We start from the raw sequence: 19632 nt of genomic DNA on the forward strand, positions 1-19632 counted from the left end.
ATTACTGGTGTCTGTCTAGCCTAGAGGTGCACACTGCACAGCCTCACGTCCTGCTCAAAGGCTGAATAGGGCTGCATGGATGAACCACCCTCCGTACCTTCTCTACTGCAAAGCCCCACAAAGGAAACTCTGAAGCAGAGGAGGAAGAAGGGCAGGTAATGGAGCACCTATAAGGACACACACATCTCAGAGAACCATAGTTACAGCATTCAGGTTTCAGAGTAGCAACCGTGTTAGTCTGTATTCGCAAAAAGAAAAGGAGTACTTGTGGCACCTTAGAGACTAACAAATTTATTAGAGCATAAGCTTTCGTGAGCTAAGCTCACTTCATCGGATGCATTTGGTGAAAAAAACTGAGGAGAGATTTATATACACACACACAGAGAACATGAAACAATGGGTTTATCATACACACTATAAGGAGAGTGATCACTTAAGATAAGCCATCACCAGCAGCGGGGGGGGGGGGGGGGGGGGGTGGAAGGGAGGAAAACCTTTCATGGTGACAAGCAAGGTAGGCTAATTCCAGCAGTTAACAAGAATATCAGAGGAACAGTGCGGGGTGGGGTGGGAGGGAGAAATACCATGGGGAAATAGTTTTACTTTGTGTAATGACTCATCCATTCCCAGTCTCTATTCAAGCCTAAGTTAATTGTATCCAGTTTGCAAATTAATTCCAATTCAGCAGTCTCTCATTGGAGTCTGTTTTTGAAGCTTTTTTGTTGAAGTATAGCCACTCTTAGGTCTGTGATCGAGTGACCAGAGAGATTGAAGTGTTCTCCAACTGGTTTTTGAATGTTATCTGACGTCTGATTTGTGTCCATTCATTCTTTTACGTAGAGACTGTCCAGTTTGGCCAATGTACATGGCAGAGGGGCATTGCTGGCACATGATGGCATGTATCACATTGGTAGATGCGCAGGTGAACGAGCCTCTGATAGTGTGGCTGATGTGATTAGGCCCTATGATGGTATCCCCTGAATAGATATGTGGACAGAGTTGGCAACGGGCTTTGTTGCAAGGAGAGGTTCCTGGGTTAGTGGTTCTGTTGTGTGGTTGCTGGTGAGTATTTGCTTCAGATTGGGGGGCTGTCTGTAAGCAAGGACTGGCCTGTCTCCCAAGATCTGTGAGAGTGATGGGTCGTCCTTCAGGATAGGTTGTAGATCCTTGATGATGCGTTGGAGAGGTTTTAGTTGGGGCTGAAGGTGATGGCTAGTGGCGTTCTGTTGTTTTCTTTGTTGGGCCTGTCCTGTACTAGGTGACTTCTGGGTACTCTTCTGGCTCTGTCAATCTGTTTCTTCACTTCAGCAGGTGGGTATTGTAGTTGTAGGAATGCATGATAGAGATCTTGTAGGTGTTTGTCTCTGTCTGAGGGGTTGGAGCAAATGCGGTTATATCGTAGCGCTTGGCTGTAGACAACGGATCGAGTGGTATGATCTGGATGAAAGCTAGGAGGCATGTAGGTAGGAATAGCGGTCAGTAGGTTTCCGATATAGGGTGGTGTTTATGTGACCATCGCTTATTAGCACCGTAGTGTCCAGGAAGTGGATCTCTTGTGTGGACTGGTCCAGGCTGAGGTTGATGGTGGGATGGAAATTGTTGAAATCATGATGGAATTCCTCAAGAGCTTCTTTTCCATGGGTCCAGATGATGAAGATGTCATCAATGTAGCGCAAGTAGAGTAGGGGCATTAGGGGACGAGAGCTGAGGAAGCGTTGTTCTAAGTCAGCCATAAAAATGTTGGCATACTGTGGGGCCATGCGGGTACCCATCGCAGTGCCGCTGATTTGAAGGTATACATTGTCACCAAATGTGAAATAGTTATGGGTCAGGACAAAGTCACAAAGTTCAGCCACCAGGTTAGCCGTGACAGTATCGGGGATACTGTTCCTGACGGCTTGTAGTCCATCTTTGTGTGGAATGTTGGTGTAGAGGGCTTCTACATCCATAGTGGCTAGGATGGTGTTTTTAGGAAGATCACCAATGGACTGTAGTTTCCTCAGGAAGCCAGCACATCCCTGTGGCCACAGCTTCCCTCAGCTCCCATTGGCCAGGAAGACTTAAGGCACTCAAAGGATTTATCGTTGACAGATTAACTGGAGTCTCTGCTGCTTACGGGTAACAAGACCCACTCAAACAAACACCAGCCTCCCATATGTCTTCGGTGCCTTCCAATTCGTCACCTGTTTTGGCTGCAGCTGCCTCCTCACTTGTCTATAATATGACTAACCAGATGTACAGATTGTAACGGTAGGTTAATATTGATGTAAATTCCCTTGTCAGTTAGAGATTTTTAACATTTTAGGGGTTTTAAAAACGCTATAGTTTATGCTGTTCATCCGAGGTTATTCTAATGACTTGAACAATTTTAAATCCTTGAAGGATTCCCCCCCATTTTTAACGTAATACAAATTTTTAAAACATTATACTTATTTAAAAGAGACAAGGTAAAAATAAACCCCTTGTTTTACCACACGGCATAAGTACATAAGAATGGCCATACTGGGTCAGACAAAAAGTCCATCTAGCACAGTATCCTGTCTTTCAACAGTGGCCAATGCCAGGTACTTCAGAGAGAATGAACACAACAGTTAATCAAGTGATCCATCCCCTGTCACCCATTCCCAGCTTCTGGCAAACAGAGGCTAGGGACACCATCCCTGCCCATCCTGGCTAAAAGCCAATGATGGACCTATCCTCCATGAACAGATTTAGTACTTTTTTGTGCTGTGTTATAGTCTTCGCCTTCACAACATCCTCTGGCAAAGAGTTCCACAGGTTGACTGCGTGTTATGCGAAGAAATATTTAACCTGCTGCCTATTAATTTTATTTGGTGACTCCACTAGTTCTTCTGTTATGAGGAGTAATTAACACTTCTTTATTTACTTTCTCCACACCAGTAGAGGAAGAAAAATTTGCTGTCATCCAGAGAACAATGGTAAGGCGAATGTGTAAGATATCGCTTCGTGCTCATACACCAAATGAGAAGATCAGAAGGCGTCCAGAGGTGACCGATGCAGTGCAGGCGACGTACGATGCAAAGTGAAGATGGGTGGGTTATGTAGTCCGCAGGCAAGACAAGGGGTGGACAACCCTCATCAGTAACTGGATTCCCAAAGACCATAAATGACTGCTGGGCAGACCAAAAACGCATTGGGCCAATCCCATGACAAAACTTTTAGTCAGAAATGGAAAGAATGTGCTCACAACAAAATAGAATGGCGTGGTTTCAACTTGCATTCGTGGAGGCATGGGCAAGGACAAGCCGGACAAAGGTGACATCATTACATGGTCACTACTGACTAGTACTAGGAAAGCTAGATCCACTTAAATGAAATGGAGTACTTGTGGCACCTTAGAGACGAACAAATTTGAGCATAAGCTTTTGTGAGCTACAGCTCACTTCATCGGATCAAATGCATCCGATGAAGTGAGCTGTAGCTCACGAAAGCTTATGCTCAAATAAATTTGTTAGTCTCTAAGGTGCCACAAGTACTCCTTTTCTTTTTGCGAATACAGACTAACACGGCTGCTACTCTGAAACCTGTCATTAAATGAAATGCTGTAGGTTGTAACCTGTTAATGTAACCTGAAATATTACTGTTAATAATAAAGATACAATTAATTCAAAAAAGTGTTAGATGGGGTTCTGACATTTATATATAATTGTAAACTTCAGTAATCAAACATTTTATTTACAGAGAAGCTTCTTAAAAGCAATATTAAAAATAACAGCTTTATTTTTAGACTGAAGATAATGAAAAAATACTATTGGCAAGCATTTGATTTACAGAGTATTTTAAGTATATTGTAGCATGCGTCTCTTCAGGCTTACCTTCCAAAGCACATTTCTGGGCACTTTTACTGACAGCCAGCAGGGACAGTAAAGCACCTGCAGCAACTTGTTTCAGCACATCTTTAGAGGATTTTCCTTCATAGCTCTGCAAATGAGTAAAAATTTATCACTACACTGGAAAAGTAAAACATATACAGGAGAAATGTTCATGATCATGTTTATGCCTGTACAAGTGATGTACCATTTTGAATTCTCATTCTGATGACTCAAAATTAGAGCTGGGCAAAATTTTCATTTTGCAGGAAATTTCAATATTTCAAAATTTCCCACAAGCCAGAGATTATGAAAATTTTTGTTTTGGGAACACCAAAACATGGTGTCTATCTGCTTTAATAGGAGAGAAATATGTTGAAGTTAGAACAATTAATTTTGTTTTTTTTCCCCCTGCACAACTGTCAATCTGTGATATATGTGTCTATATGGGCACTATCTTTTGCTGGGGAAAAGTGTACAGGAAGATTAGCTAGATTGGGAAAGTGACTATGTTAAGACTTTACACTAAACCTAGGGATTGAGTTTCCAAATACTATGTGTACTGATCTTGCTATATCAAGAGAGTTGCAAAAGTCCACTCACCAATTTGTAACTTCCCCTAGGCAGTAAATGGGCAGGAGCAGTTAAGACATCAATTTCTACAGAATTGTAAAAGTCACTCTGCTGCTAATTGGCAAAACTATGAACAGAACCTCAGAAATATACTTGAGATATTCAGCAGAGAAGAGCCCTAAAAACAGATGGAACCTATAAGGCTGTGGAAAGGTTAGAGTGTATGCCCACACAACAGCAGTAAGGAGTTTCTGGGGTTGTAGGGGAAGAGGGAAAGGTCTCCTCCCTTCCAGCCGTTGGAATGCACTAGAGGGAACTTAAATTATCAACAAAGATAGCACTCTAGTAAAAATCCTACCATCTACAACAGAAATTCTCCTGAGTGCATTGCACCTAGACTTCACAGATTCATAGATTCATAGATACTAAGGTCAGAAGGGACCATTCTGATCATCTAGTCCGACCTCCTGCACAGCGCAGGCCACAGAATCTCACCCACCCACTCCTATGAAAAACCTCACCCATGTCTGAGATTGTACCCCACCTGCTTCTATCTTACATATCATCCCCTGGCTATTAGCTTTAGTTCTCCAGCTAAGTCATTGTCCAGTATGCAAAAAGAAAAGAAGTACTTGTGGCACCTTAGAGACTAACAAATTTATTAGAGCATAAGCTTTCGTGATGCATCCGATGAAGTGAGCTGTAGCTCACGAAAGCTTATGCTCTAATAAATTTGTTAGTCTCTAAGGTGCCACAAGTACTCCTTTTCTTTTTGCGAATACAGACTAACACGGCTGCTACTCTGAAAATTGTCTAGTATGTTTTTCAAGCCCTAAATGTGCAATAAATTAGTTCTTGCTTTAGGGTTATTTACTGCAGAGCTTAAGGCAGTTAGACAGGCCTGAATAAGAGAGTCAAAATAGGAATAAAAAAGAATAATGTTTTTTGGACAGGAAAACAAACATTTTATTATGGGTATGTCTGCACAGCAAAGAAAAACCTGCAGCTGGCCAACTCAAGTTCACGGGGTGGATGAGATGGGCGGGGGAATCTCTTCTGCTAAGACAGCAACAAATGAAAATATAGAATGAAGTACTGTTTATGAACAGTTCATCAACCACTAACATATTTAACATAACTTGAAACAAATATGATGCTGTAGTTCTTGTATGTAGGTCACCTTTTGGTTGAAGAAAGACAGCTCAAGGAAATCACCTTAGGAGAAATGAGTAGTGTGTAGAACTGGAAGGCATCTCAGATACTAACAAGAGAAGTCAGGAGAAATGGAAGCTAAATAAGAACGGCGTAGTTTGGGACACAAAGAATTGTATGCACCAGTGGTTGGAAATAAGAGGGAAATTTTGAGTTGGTTGTTTAACTCCCCTTTGGGCCACTGAAAATCTCTCACTAAGCCCTCTAGCTGGGAAGTCTCTCAACAGTAGAAAGCTGACTTTGGGCTTTATTTACCTTTAGGTATGCTAGCTTAGGTGAGTATAATAAAGAATTGAAGGGTCTGCGAGAGTGTAGACTTGTGGCAGCACATACTACCTCTCAACCCTCACAAAGGAGTATGTAATTAACCAACTCAAAATGTGACTGGTCCTAGGAAGGGAGGGGCATGGCAAGAACAACTGGGAGTTGTGCTGAGTCATTATGCAAGCAATCTCCAACAGCAAGCTTTTAGCAAGCTCTGGAAGCAATGTAAAGATTCCTTCCTTCAGTGGAAACCCCAAGGAAAGTGGTACCAGTTGGGTTAAATCAAGCCTTGAAGAGCCCTAAACCCACAGAGCAGGTTAAGTTTCCTATTAGACACATTTGGAAAACTGAAACCACCCCACAATAAGTCTGGTGAAATGAAACACAAGTTCAGTGACATTGCTAGTCATGGCTAACATTTTGTTTTCCACATACAACAGCAATTCTTCTAACAGGGGGTAAGTTCATCTTAGCAAGTATTCTGCTATTTCTATAATGAAATTTGGGGATTCATATTGGAGTAGTGTATGATAAAAATTAAAAGATTTACACATTTTAATCTGTTAGTTTTCCCAGATCATTAATTACATTTTGAGTTTCTTCCAACTGAAGTTGCCAAAGAGCTTTCATGATTCAACCACACATTTTATGCCCTTCTCTTAATAAGTATTAAAGGCTTTTTTCCTATGCTAGCATGTTCAAATGCTAATTGTCTATATCTTGCCTCATACTTAAGAGTAATAAGTATTCTCATCTCATTAATATATATTTACTAATTGGTCTATCATGTTGCTTTTCTTTAATCTAAATACCCCATTATGTGACCCCTTAGGAGTAAATAAATGCTTCTAAGTAAATTAGGGTACTTATATAATATTCTTACTCATGGCTCAAAAGTTCATTTTTCCTTTCCTTCCCCCCGCCCCGAATTGTCTTGAGCAAACAACTGTAAAAAGACCATAATCTCTCAGAACTCATCCCTTAACATATTCCCTACTACTCTAACTGGAGCAAGTACTGAGAGGTTAATCAGAGACCACAGTATTAGATCAATCACAGGAAGTAATGATTTAGAAACGAGAAACAGATCACTGCTACATTAGATGCACCCTCTTTTAGGTCAGACACTTCTTGGCATGGACGGCTTGTGCTGTGTTGGTTGGGGCTGAGGATCGGAGGGCTCAAGGTACAGCTCAGGGCTATATATTCCCAGAAAGCATAGGGATAATTTATAATTTTGTCAGTGAATGAAGAACACTGTCTCTACACTCACTGAAAAAGTTATGAGCCATCAAAGGCCAAGACCTTGACCATGGCCTGCACTTCCCTTGGATGACCAATGCTTGAAGCCACAATACACATTGCATGGTCACTGCAGTGACATATCTAGCTGAGAGGTCTGAGCTATCCATCGCTGCTTGTAAGGCTGTCACCAGCTGGGCTTCCCTATGATGCCCTTAAGAACCTTTCAGCCAGTGCTGGTGCCAGCCCATTGGGAGGCCCTATGCAGGAATATTTTTGGCCCTCCCCCCCAAACATACTAATAATTAATAGGGGAGGGACTCTTGAGCTGCTTGGGCCCTAAGCAATTGCTTAGTCTGCTTATGCCTGGCGCCGGCTCTGCTTTCAACTCTCATGAGGGAGCTTTGTGAGAAAGGCACTCACCCTGTCCCAGGTGAGAAAGTCACACTTGTCACAGCAGGGCCTCACAGTTAGCTTGGTGCATGTGCAGTGAAGCAGAGAAGTACAACTTCCTTCCAAAGAGGTTGAGTCATTTGTACTCCTTGACCGTAGGCATACTTTTGCTGATTCTCGATTTCTACACAGCTAGTACAATGAAGGAGCCTGAGACGAAGTGAATGGAAGTAATAAAATCATCTGGGTGTCACCTAGTACCTCTTTTTAATCCATTTCACCATTGGTGGTATCGTGGCTGGTATCTGCCAGAAGGGTTTGGCTGGATCAAGCAATCCCTCATTAATGGGAAGGATGATCCTGATGAACAGAAGCTGACAGAATGTCTAACAGCTTGATTATTTCAGAGAAGTTCCACAATGTCTGACTCTCCAACAATCCTCACAAGGAGCTCCTGAAATGCTTTAGAATTGTTAGGTGCCAAGCACATACCTCTTTATCCACCAATGAAGAGATCCTTTAGTGGCAAGATAGGGAGGTGATGTCACTGTGTGCCTGGATCTGGTTCCTCCTGGTAGCCTCACCGGGGATACCATCTGAGAAGAGTGATCTCTTCCTTGATGATGGAGTGGCCCCCTTTCAGTGCCTGACTGACAAGACACCGAGGTGTCACTACTGGCTTTGACACTGATGTTGAGGTTGGCTTTAGTGCTGGGGCTATAAGTGCTGGAACCAGATTTTTTTTTTTTCCCTTTTCTTTTCTTTCAGTTTCTTCTCCTATGCAATCTTTAGTGTCGCCATTCTGACTGAAGGGCTGTTACATGATACTGGCATGTTCACCAATAGAATGCTGGACAAGATTGTTCCAAGTAAGTGGAATTATAGCCTTGCTCTTCCAACTTGTGTATCATAGCAGAGAAGGACAAGAATACAGAGCATCTGCTCAAAATATGAAATTTACCTAAGCAAGAGAGACATCTACTGTATTCATCCTTCAGAGATAGACAGGGATTGAAGCTTGCAGGTTTTGAGACTGTCATTTTGAAGAGCCCTATAGAGTGTGAGAGTATAGAGGTGTTCTCACTAGAAAGTTCTGTTCAGAGGGGTCACGCCAGTTGAAATCAGGAGATCAGAAGTAGTTCTGAAGACATGAAGAAGTTAGCCTGAGCTAAGTGTGAGAGACACTTGGCAGGTTCTGTCTTATTGTCACAAGCAGCAAGAGGAAACTGAAGGTTGTGGCCACTGGAAAAGGGGGTGAATAGTGAGGTAGCAAAATTTGCACGATATTGAATTACGATAGTGAAGTCTAATGCTGACTGTAAATACTTTAAAAGGATCTCACAAAACTGGGTGACAAAAATGGCAGATGAAATTCAATGTTGATAAATGCAGAGTAACTCACACTGGAAAACATAATCCCAACTATACATATAAAATGATGGGGTCTAAATTAGCTGTTATCAAGAATTGATCTTGGAGTTGTAGTGAATAATTCTCTGAAAACACCTGCTCAATTTTCAGCAGCAGTCAAAAAAGCTAACAATGTTAAGAACTATTAGGAAAGGGATAGATAATAAAAACAGAAAATATCATAATGCCATAATTCATGGTACGCCTTCAGCTTTAATTCTGCATGCAGTTCTGGTCACCACATCTCTAAAAAGAGATATTAGAATTGGAAAGTGTACAGAGAAGGGCAATAAAAATGATTAAGGGTATGGAACGATTTTTACGTGGTGAGAGATTAAAAAGACTGGGACTGTTCATCTTGGATGAATGACTAAGGGGAGAATACGATAGAGGTCTATAAAATCATGAATGGTGTGGAGAAAGTTAATAAGGCAGTGTTAGGAACATCTTTACATAATACAAGAATGTGGGGTTTCCCAGTGAAATTTATAGGCAGTAAGTTTAAAACAAACAAACTTCCTTTTTCCTTACTTCTTCACACAATGCACAGTCAACCCATGGAATTGTTGCCAAGGGATGCAGTGAAGGCCAAAAGTATAACCGGTTTCAAAGAAGAATTAGATAAGCTTATGGAGGACAGGTCCATCAATGGCTACTAGCAAGATGTTCAGGGATGCAACCTCATGTTGTGGGTGTCCCTACACTTCTGATTACCAGAAGCTGGGAGCAGACGACAGGAGATGCATCACTTGATAATTTCCCTGTTCTGTTCATCACCTCTGAAGTATCTAGCACTAGCTGCTGTCGGAAGATAGGATATTGGGCTAGATGGACCACTGGTCTGATCCAGTTTTGTCATTCTTACATTCACACCACCCTTCATGTCCATGCACAAGAGCTTGAGGTGTCACAGGGCACATGAGAGGTCCCAACAGTCACTGCTACTCCAAGTTTTTCAAGTCTCACGTGCGTAAATAAAGCACATCTACAGTAAGATCCACACCGACACATACTTGAAAAAGAACTATTGTTCCAGCATTGTGGCAAAATAATGGAATATTAAGAGAAATATCATTGGGCATCTAGGTATCAGAACAGTTAGCCATATCAGTTTATAAAGAACAAATTCAGACAAACTTGACAGTGACTAAAATAGTTAAAAATAGACCAATGTGGATATTTCAGTTTTATTAAATCATTTGTTATAGTTTCACATGAAATCTTACTATTACCACCAAATATACAATGATAAAGTGCAGGTAGTTAAGAGTAAGCCAATGAAAATGATAGGGAGCTGAAGGATTTATGAGGAAAGAGAAGTTAAATATATAGCAGCTAAGTGATAAGTAATGTAAGCCATGTTAATGTTCTACAACTGACGGTGTAAATATCAAGGAGAGAAAGGAATTATTTAGGGTAGTACAAGGAAGTATAAATAGGAGTAATGAGATGACATTAGGAAAGAGAAAACATTTTGATTAATATCAAGAAAATTGTCCTGTTGGTGACATCTATTACGTTAAAGAACAGTCTCCCAATGGAAGAGATAAAAGTTCAGTGCTTGGCAGATTTAAAACTAGATATTACAATGCATTAATAAAAGTTCTGTATACAATAATCAGACACTGGCAAAGGATGGACTAAATGGCCAAATGGGTTTTCTTAGTTCCTAATTTCTATGATTATGTGATGTTAAAGAGCACTCTGCTGCTGTCATTTACAGGAAGAAAAACAAGGTCTCAATCCTTAAATATTCCAAGGCATATCTAGAACAGTAGGAATCTTTTTGGCCAAAATATCAAATTATTTCCCATTTAAATTTGCATAATGATATTCTAATTATGTAAAATGTTCCCCTGCAGTTTAAAACAGATATTGTATTCACTTCCTACCCTAAACTATTATGTAATGTTGCTGTGTGGTGTTAAACAGCTGTTGTCTTCAAAGAAAGCTGTATAACAGTGCTGGGAAGAGTGATTTCTATATACAGTTTATAAACCAGTTTGTCTGAAGTGCTCTGGATTCTTTACTAAGACTAGTTCTCAAAATAGGTTGGCCGAGCTTTTAATTAGACATTCAGCATTACAATAGAAACATGATCTCAGTCATATAATCAAAACCATAATACCATTGTATTAATGTATTGAATATATAAATTTATACCTGAATTATTAATTCATTAAGTTTGGCTCCTGATGCCAAACTTCCTTCAGCTTCATCTAGAAGAAAAGTAATTGTTGGGTTGGGACAAATATTTTGTTTATCTTGGAGCTGCCTCTTCCCCTCTTCAGCCAAGAGAATGGAGAGGAATTGCAAACTGGCCATATATAAGCTGGGACATGTGGTAGACAGATGCACACAGTCACAAATTGTATCTAAAAGGTCAAATACATAACAGATTTTTTTAAATTTCAGCATCAAGACATGGTTAAACATTTCAGAACTGGAACGGACTAATCCAAGGCATATGCCTGGGTCAGGGAACAGCACACTAGTGCTTGCAAGAGATATCCAATGAGCCCTAAGTATTTGCTCCTAAGTTCAAAAATATATTTTTGTATTCTAAATTTATGGAAAGTGTGAATGACTAAGTATTCCATGTTACACTTGAAATTAAAAGAACAAAACCACAAATGAGCACTGAAACTGTTTAGTCAACCTTCACTTGCTACACGAGTCACTTACTTGAATTTTTTAGCCTTCCCCTCATTTTAGACCAGAGCTTGCATTATACTGAAGACAGCATCAATCAGAAGCTTTTCATTAGAAGCTGACTCTGTTGGCAGAAGTGCAGTTAGGCCCTGGCTCAAAAAGTTACTTAGCACATGCCTAACTAAAAGTATAGATTTCAATGGGACTACTTAGGTGATTAATTGTAGGCACATGCTAGATTACCTTGCTTAATCAGAGTCTTAATTATAATAATTAAATTATTATTTATTTGTGTAATATTATATAATAGATTAAACTATAACAAGTAACTACATATTGACTCATGCAGCAAGAAAAGGTTGTGACCTTTAAAACTATTTTTCAGGCTTGTATGTTTTTGTTTGCTTTCTTACATTTTAGATAAACTATCAGTGTAAGAAAAAAAACAAAAACAAAAAACAGTATGCTGTGGCTCAGTTCAGCCTCTAATTAAAGCTGATTTACTTTATCCCAAAGTTTAGAACCAGAAACTGTTAAAGTCTATACAAAAAAAACGTAGAAAGCTATGTAATAGCTGAGACATGACTTTACGGAACTATATAAGAAAAAGCTATAAAAAACAAACAAAGGTAAAAATACACTCCATATCTTCTCAGTAAAAAGCTGACACATTTTGTTTATTGTTATGGACATGTCCTTTATAAATATTTGATAGCATCTAATAAGAGGTCATCCTCATTATTAGCTGCAAGGTCTAAATCCATCTAAGAACAGGCATTACCAATTATTGCAGTCCAATGTTTTCCAAGAGCTGCTGTCACAGATGGAAGAGCGATTTGGCCACTTTTCCTTAACAGTATAGCCAGAAGGCTAAACAAGTCTGTCCATGTTTGGTGAACTGCAGATGTTAACTCAGTATCTGCAAACAGAACATAGGAAGTTCAAGCTGTTAACACACAGAGAGAAATCTGGATATCTAAGCCTGACCACAGAAACTTATCTTTAAAATAAGAAGTAATGGAAAAAAAAACAAAACAAACCAACATGCAACACCCCATCCCATACGCAAATAATTCCGCCCCAAACCAATTTTAACTCAATTTCTCCCCTTATTTCGTAATAATGCTTGAAGACTAGAGAGTAAATGGCTAGACGATATAAACTTCTAAATATTAGCACATAGCAAATGAAACATGTAACTATAGTTTAACACACAGTGTTAGGAAAGATGGTACTGATTTTTCTGAGTAAGACGTGCATCTGTATGTCTAGACAAGAGAAGTATCTACATATTACCCAAGCCATCCAGACAGCGAACGGAGAGGATCATTAAGGTATTTCCCAAGAGAGGTTTCATTAGCTCATCCTGGATCACAAGGTGAGTGTCTACCAATAAACATGACTGTAGAAGCCTGGACACTGAAGACAAATACTGAAGTAGGAATAAAACCTGTTAAAATAGTAAAAAGGACACAAAAGCTGGATCCTTGCAACCTGATTTTACAGTATATTAAGACCTACTTTAGGCAAAACCACATAATGCACCTTTTTGGATATCTATGTCTATCTATATATCTAAGAACATAAGAAGAACGGCCATACTGGGTCAGACCAAAAGGTCCATCAAGCCCAGTACCCTGTCCTCTGACAGTGGCCAATAGCAAGTGCCACAAAGGGAACAAACTGACAGGTTATCATAAAAGTGATCCATGCCCTATCACCCAATCCCAGCTTCTGGCAAACAGGCTGACCATTCCTACCCATCCTGGCTAATAGCCATTGATGGACCTATCTTCCATGAATCTATCTAGCTCCCTTTTGAACCCTGTTATAGTATTGGCTTTCACAACACCCTCTGGCAAGGAGTTCCAGAGGTTGACAGTGCGTTGTGTGAAAAAAAAAAAATCTTTCTTGTGTTTGTTTTAAACCTGCTACCTATTAATTTCATTTGGTGGCCCCTTGTTCTTGTATTATGAGAGAGTAAATAACACTTCCTTATTTATTTTATCTATACCACTTATGATTTTATAGACGTCTATCGTATCCCCCCCTTAGCCTCTTATATGTCTAGATATATAGTTGGCAGAATTTGATTTTTTTTTTTGTACTTTGTCAATTTTTATTTAAGATTTTTTTATTTTTACTATTTTTATTTTTAAAGTTGTAGGGGACAGGGTTGAATTTAGGGTTAGGGTAGTGCTTACAGCAGGGGGCTCTCTCTGTGGCCCAGGGACCCAGACACCAGGGAGCAAGATGCCAGGAAAGCTGCAGTCGTCCTGGACCCGCAGAACAGAGATCCCCAGCCACAAGAAGGATTATCCTGTGGCTGCGGAGGAGGACACTCCACTGCCGAACAGTTCCTGCCAGGGACGGCTCCCACACTCCTGGCGGTTGAGTGAGTGAGCTGGGCCGTGACAAGGGAGCTGCGGAGGACTCCCTGCACAGCCATAGAGCTAGTGACAGTGGATCCCTGCTGGCATAAGATGCGGAGAAGGCTTGGGGTCCTGTCTGGGCATAGCAGAGACTCCTGGCCAGAGCTATAAGGAGTCATCGTCATCCCTTGCTGCAGGGGAGGCCACCCTGCTGCTGACTAGTTCCTAGAGCCCCCCACAGCTGAGCTAAGGGCTTCTTTGTTCCACTGGGCCAGAATTGCAACCTTCCTTGCACCGTGTGCCTGCAGGAATTGGGTGTCACTGACCCCACTCACACACTCACCAGCCAGGAGTGTAGCATGCAGGAACCATGCAGGAACTGATCAGCAGTGGGGTAGCCTTCCCTGCCACCAGCGGCTCGTCTTTTTCCTCCAAGTCCTAGCCACGTGCAGAGTCTCTGCTCTGCAAGCCCAGGACAACTGCAGCATCCACTGCACCTTGTGTCTGCAGAGATCAGGTGTCATCAGCCCTGCAGCCATACAGAAATCCTCTGCAGCTCTGCTGTCATAGCCCTGTCCCCTCACTCCTGTGACAATGGCTGGTGAAACCTGATTCCTGCAGACACAAGGTGTGGGAAAATCTGTAGTCCTGGTGGGGCAGAGCAGAGACCCTCAGCATGCCCAGCTGGTGAGTGAGAAAGCAGGTCTGTGTTAGCAGGATTGCAGCTTCAGCAATGGGGAGTGACCTCACAGTCCTTGTCAGGGGTCTCTGCTCTGCCCCATCAGGACCGCAGACTCTCCCCCCAGCTCTAATTTGTCACCAGCCCTAAACCAGCACAAGGAGTCCTGTACAACTACCCTGTCACAGACCCACTCACGCCCATGACAGCAGGGCTGCAGAGGACTCCCTGCATGGCTCCAGGGACAGTGACACCCGAGCCCTGTAGATACACCTATAGTTACTCATTGATTTTTTTGTCACTGATTTCAGCATCAGCTGAAATTGACATTGTCATAAACATGCAGCTAAGGGTAGCATTAAAAATCCCTCCTTTACCTGTAAGGGGTTAAGAAGTTCAAATAACCTGGTTGGCATCTGACCAGAAGGACCAATGGGAAAAGAAGATACTTTCAAATCTGGCCTGGGGGTGGGTTTTGTTTGTGCTCTTTTTGTGTTCTCTCTTGGTACAGAGAGAGAGAGAGAGAGAGACCAAGCAGGTAATCCTGCTCCTACTGAAATGATGCATCTAAAATTACAGAAATTGTAAGTAATAGCAAGGAAATGCGTTAAGATTATCTTTTGTTTTAGCTTGTGAATTTTCCCTATGCCAAGAGGGAGGTTTATTCCTGTTTTTGTAACTTTAAAGTTGAGCATAGAGGGGAATCCTCTGTGTTTAAAATCTTATTACCCTGTAGAATTACCTTCCATCCGGATTTTACAGAGGTGCTTCTTTTACCTTTTTCTTTATAATAAAGTTCTTCTTTTAAGAACCTGATTGGTTTTTAGTGTCCTAAAACCCCAAGGGTCTGGTCTGTACTCATCTTGTTAACCTATTTGTTTGGTATATCATTCTCAAGCCTCCTCAGGAAAGGGGGTGAAGGAGCTTGGGGGGGATATTTTGGGGGGGGAGGGGGATAGGGCTCCAAATGGCTCCTCCCTGAATGTTTGTTTAAATCACTTGGTAGTGGCAGCAATATCGTCCAAGGACAAGGAAAGGAATTTGTGCCTTAGGGAAGTTTTTAACCTAAGCTGGGGAATATAAGTTTAGGAGGTCTTTCATGCAGGTCCCCAGTAAACATAGTATATTTTCCTCTCAAGTTTACATAAGAATTTGATTGGATAGGTTATGATTTAATATAATTTACATGACAGTTTATAATAGCTTTGATACAGCTGTTCTAAGATATTGCGTATATACAATGTAAACAAACTGATATAGTTGTATAAGTTTAGGATTCAGGATTTTTAAATTCATACAGTGCATTTCATAATCACATACAACTAACCTGAACTTTTGTATGTTCAACGTGACATGGATGAGGCAGAGGAGCTTTCAATTCCAACATACATCTTTCAACCAACCTAGCATTTACAAGACTAATGGAAAATATAGGATAAATAGTTTGTTGGAGTAACATATGTTTCAACTTTCATGCAAAACAAAAGAAACTATATTAATATGCTATTAAGATAACTGTACATATCATTAACTTAGAGTAAAATACATTACAGGGATGTGACAATTATCCCCAAAAAGTTATATTACTTCAAACCCTAGTGCAGATGCAGTTATACTGGTATAAAAGGTATTTGTGTTTTTTTTAAAAGCAAAATAGTTTTACTAGTACAACCACTAGTGTGGATGTTGTTATATCAGTAGGGAGGTGCTTAATTCTACTATAGCTTATTCCCCTTCCTGCACAGGAATAAGCTACACAGCTATAAACACCTTTATATTGGCGTAACTGCATCCACACTAGCAGGGTTTTTATTGCTTTTATTACATTAATATGTAATGTGTAAACAAGCCCCTAATAAAAGTCTTTGAAAGTCTAAAGAGTGACCTGCACTAAGATACAACTAGCTGGAAGCGTCACTGTTTAAAAACCACTGTCAGATACTTCCTTCATGTGATCAAAAGTAGCTCTGAAGACCAGCCTACCTGCAAGTGCTTCATATGTCACAAGTGGACCAACCACTACAGTTTGAAAAATTAAACCTTTTTTGTAACATACTATAAGTACATTTGTTCTAAAAATATATATTAACTTTAACTTTAAGTATCACTTTAACGTTGTTCAGTATTAACAGTTTTTGCATTTAATTACTTTGAGTTCTTAAAAAAAAAACAACAAAAAACAAAAAGTGAGCATCTCAAACCTAAGCCCTCTCTCAGCTGCCAAACATCTCTTGGAGATGTAGGAGAGCGGAAAAGGACAAGTCCCATGCTGTCAAACTCTACTTTTCCCTCCAAACCAAACTTTCCAATATACACAAGCATACACTTTGTGCAATTAAAAATATCACAATGAAATATAATCACTTACAACTCTCAATATCTGATGATCGCATATTCAAAAATGGAGAATAAATAAATACCCATCTGAACAAAGGTTAATCATTACCAGAAGGAAAGAGGATATGCATACACTGATGTAAACCTGTACCAGAAAGACTCACTGAAAATAATGAGAATCATCTGTCTGGAAGTGGGTACCTTTTCCGAAAGCATAAAATGAACACATGCGTCTGCTAGCGTTTAAAAAGCATTTGTGAACATTTCAGAGTACCCGAGAGCCAATCAATAACTGTCACAAAGTCCTGGTTAGAAACATGGATATTACCGATCCTATTCTAGTTCTCCTCTACTGCTGCACCTGTTTGTAGCTCAGCAGTTATTGATCTCTTACCTACTGAGCGGTGTTAGTAAGTGTGCTTGTCGAAGAGCAATTCCAGTGTCCTTTGGAACAACCACCAGCAAGTTGTCCAGCAGGCTGCATACAGCTGACAGGAGAGGAGGTGTGACTAGAGCACACTGATTAGACAGAACAGCAGTCTGGGGAGAATCATGTGGACTTGGAGATGCTGTTGTGGTTGTGTCACTCTGACCTAGAACACAGCGACCAAAACAAAAACACTCATCCAAAGATAAAACAGAGCAATTGCATAATACAAAGAACTATACATTTTATTTGCTACCCAGTGTATCCAACTTCCCTATAGATTTTTAAAACAGTAAAACAAGGGCTTCTTGGATCAAAAAACATATGAAGTTTCACCTCGAACTATAAGAAGTCAAATATGGAATGCTGCTTGGCAAACTGTGGCACAAGAGACCTGAATAAATAATCAGAAAAAAGACAAGCAGGAAAAATTTAAAATAATAAATGAAGTATTTGTATGTAGTGTTTTCCTTAACTGTTGTTTTTATTTAATCATTTGTGATAATAAAATACATTATCACAATTTATATAAATTAAGTAAGACAATGCCCAGATTCTATGACTGAGGAATCCAGAGAAGCATATTCATAATGCTAATGTGCCTGAAAATGTTAAAAGCATAGTTTTTCATTTTAACAGATAATTACTTTAAAAACAGTTTTGAAATAATCACTCTTCTAGAGAGGGCCGAAGTTGTTGTTGTTGATTTTTTTGTTTGTTTGTTTTGGGTTTTTTTTTTTTTTTAAGATTCATGACAGATTAGGAGAGATGGAGAAAGAATGGGACAATGAAATTCAAAACAGAAGATCTTTATGTGAGACATTTATTTCTCAACTGAAAGCTTAGTATTTTGGAAAGCTGACAGATTGACAGCAACAAAAACTGATGTCCATCAAACACATGTATCTCTAAAAAGATTAATGCAGGCTTCCTTACATAGCTATGCCAGGAAAGCTCAGACTTTGTGCCCATGTAACGTGGCTCCACTGCTGAGATCACCAGTAAGAACACCAATTAGTGCCAACTGTGGTGATTGTTTTTGCAATGCGGACATCTGACCATTAGAAACTGACGGACCATGAATTTGTTTCAGAAAGGCTACAAAAAAGCCACCACATGCAACTTTTGGTTATTACCAACTTGTTAGTACATAGAACCTTTTATTTCTAGACTACTGGGTCAAATGAAGGTCAGATCGCCAAACCAGCCAACTTCCAAAAAGATACTTTTTAAAATTAGCTATAACTTTAAGAAGTAGCTGTTGTATTTAATGTTCATGTGTAATTCTCTCCCTTCCCACAAGGATAATGGATTTTACTTTCAATTCCACCGAAAACCTCATGTAATATTTCTAATCTCCCCTCACCCCAAACCAACCAAAAAATGCTTGTGTCCATGGATACATTTAAAAATTAAACTCAAATCAGGTTTACCTTGAGCCATAAGTCGGTCAACTGGTATTTCAGGGACAAAACAATCCGATGCTAGTGGGGTAGGGGCCTGCAGCTCATCAACACTCCCCAATGACGGCGACGCAGAAAAGATCTAGGAAGTCATAAAAGCAAAGCAATCAATTCACTCTTTGTTAATATTATGGTGTTTATTGTCCAAAGATAGCTAATTTTTCAGAACAAAGTGTTTGGGAGGGGATGGGGTAGTGTGTGTGTGTTTTAATATTCAGTGTTAAAAAATAGGTTCCTGGAAATACATTTAAAAAAACCTGGCCTCATCTGAAGCTCCACAGTGACACCTGCCCAGTGGTCATGACAGATCACTAGTGCACCTCAGCCTTTTCCACTATTGTTTTCAACTATTCAAAATGGAATAAAACCAGCCACAACAGAACTTATTTTTTGTCACACCTTTTGATTTCATCTCTAATGAATATAGTTAAATATTCAGATAACCAGAGTAGCAGTAAGCAAATAGCTCTTCCCTTAGCAATTGCTGTGGACACACAATAGTTGGTTGTGAACATTACACTAACTGTTTATATTAATACATGTGCATTCAATGGACAGTTTTTTGAAAACAGTAAGCTCTGATTCTGGAAAGTATTATGTAGGTGCTTAACTTCAAGCACATGAGCAGCCCCACTGAACTGAAAATGGGGCTACGCATGTTCTTAAGCGTGAGTGCCTGTGAAAGTCTTTCTAGGTTCAGGACCTAAGTCTTCTCTTTAAACACTTCATTGTAAAATGTCCTGTCACTGCAAACCCTAATGAAGGACTACAGACCTGC

At 40.1% G+C, this 19632-nt stretch overlaps 1 protein-coding gene across 13 annotated transcripts in view; it reads right to left on the reverse strand.

Annotated features, from left to right (window-relative positions):
- RTTN (rotatin) overlaps positions 1 to 19632 on the reverse strand; it is a 160045-nt gene that overhangs the window by 26448 nt on the left and 113965 nt on the right. For 9 of the 13 annotated variants that reach the window (XR_006278944.1, XM_043508170.1, XM_043508175.1 and 6 more), the window contains 7 exons: positions 18825 to 18936; positions 17359 to 17557; positions 15955 to 16045; positions 12873 to 13026; positions 12358 to 12495; positions 11088 to 11299; positions 3837 to 3942 (listed from right to left, as the gene is read on the reverse strand). Coding sequence is in view for 11 of the 13 variants with exons in the window: in XM_043508170.1 (XP_043364105.1) it covers positions 3837 to 3942; positions 11088 to 11299; positions 12358 to 12495; positions 12873 to 13026; positions 15955 to 16045; positions 17359 to 17557; positions 18825 to 18936 (1012 nt within the window). In the remaining 2 variants the exon portion in view is untranslated. Of the gene's footprint in view, positions 1 to 3836; positions 3943 to 11087; positions 11300 to 12357; positions 13027 to 13780; positions 14050 to 15954; positions 16046 to 17358; positions 17558 to 18824; positions 18937 to 19632 lie in introns of those variants that run through there. The other 4 variants (XM_043508171.1, XR_006278945.1, XM_043508178.1 and 1 more) reach the window with 4 other exon arrangements.

The sequence above is a fragment of the Dermochelys coriacea genome, chromosome 2, assembly GCF_009764565.3.
Source record: "Dermochelys coriacea isolate rDerCor1 chromosome 2, rDerCor1.pri.v4, whole genome shotgun sequence".
NCBI lineage: Eukaryota > Metazoa > Chordata > Testudines > Dermochelyidae > Dermochelys > Dermochelys coriacea.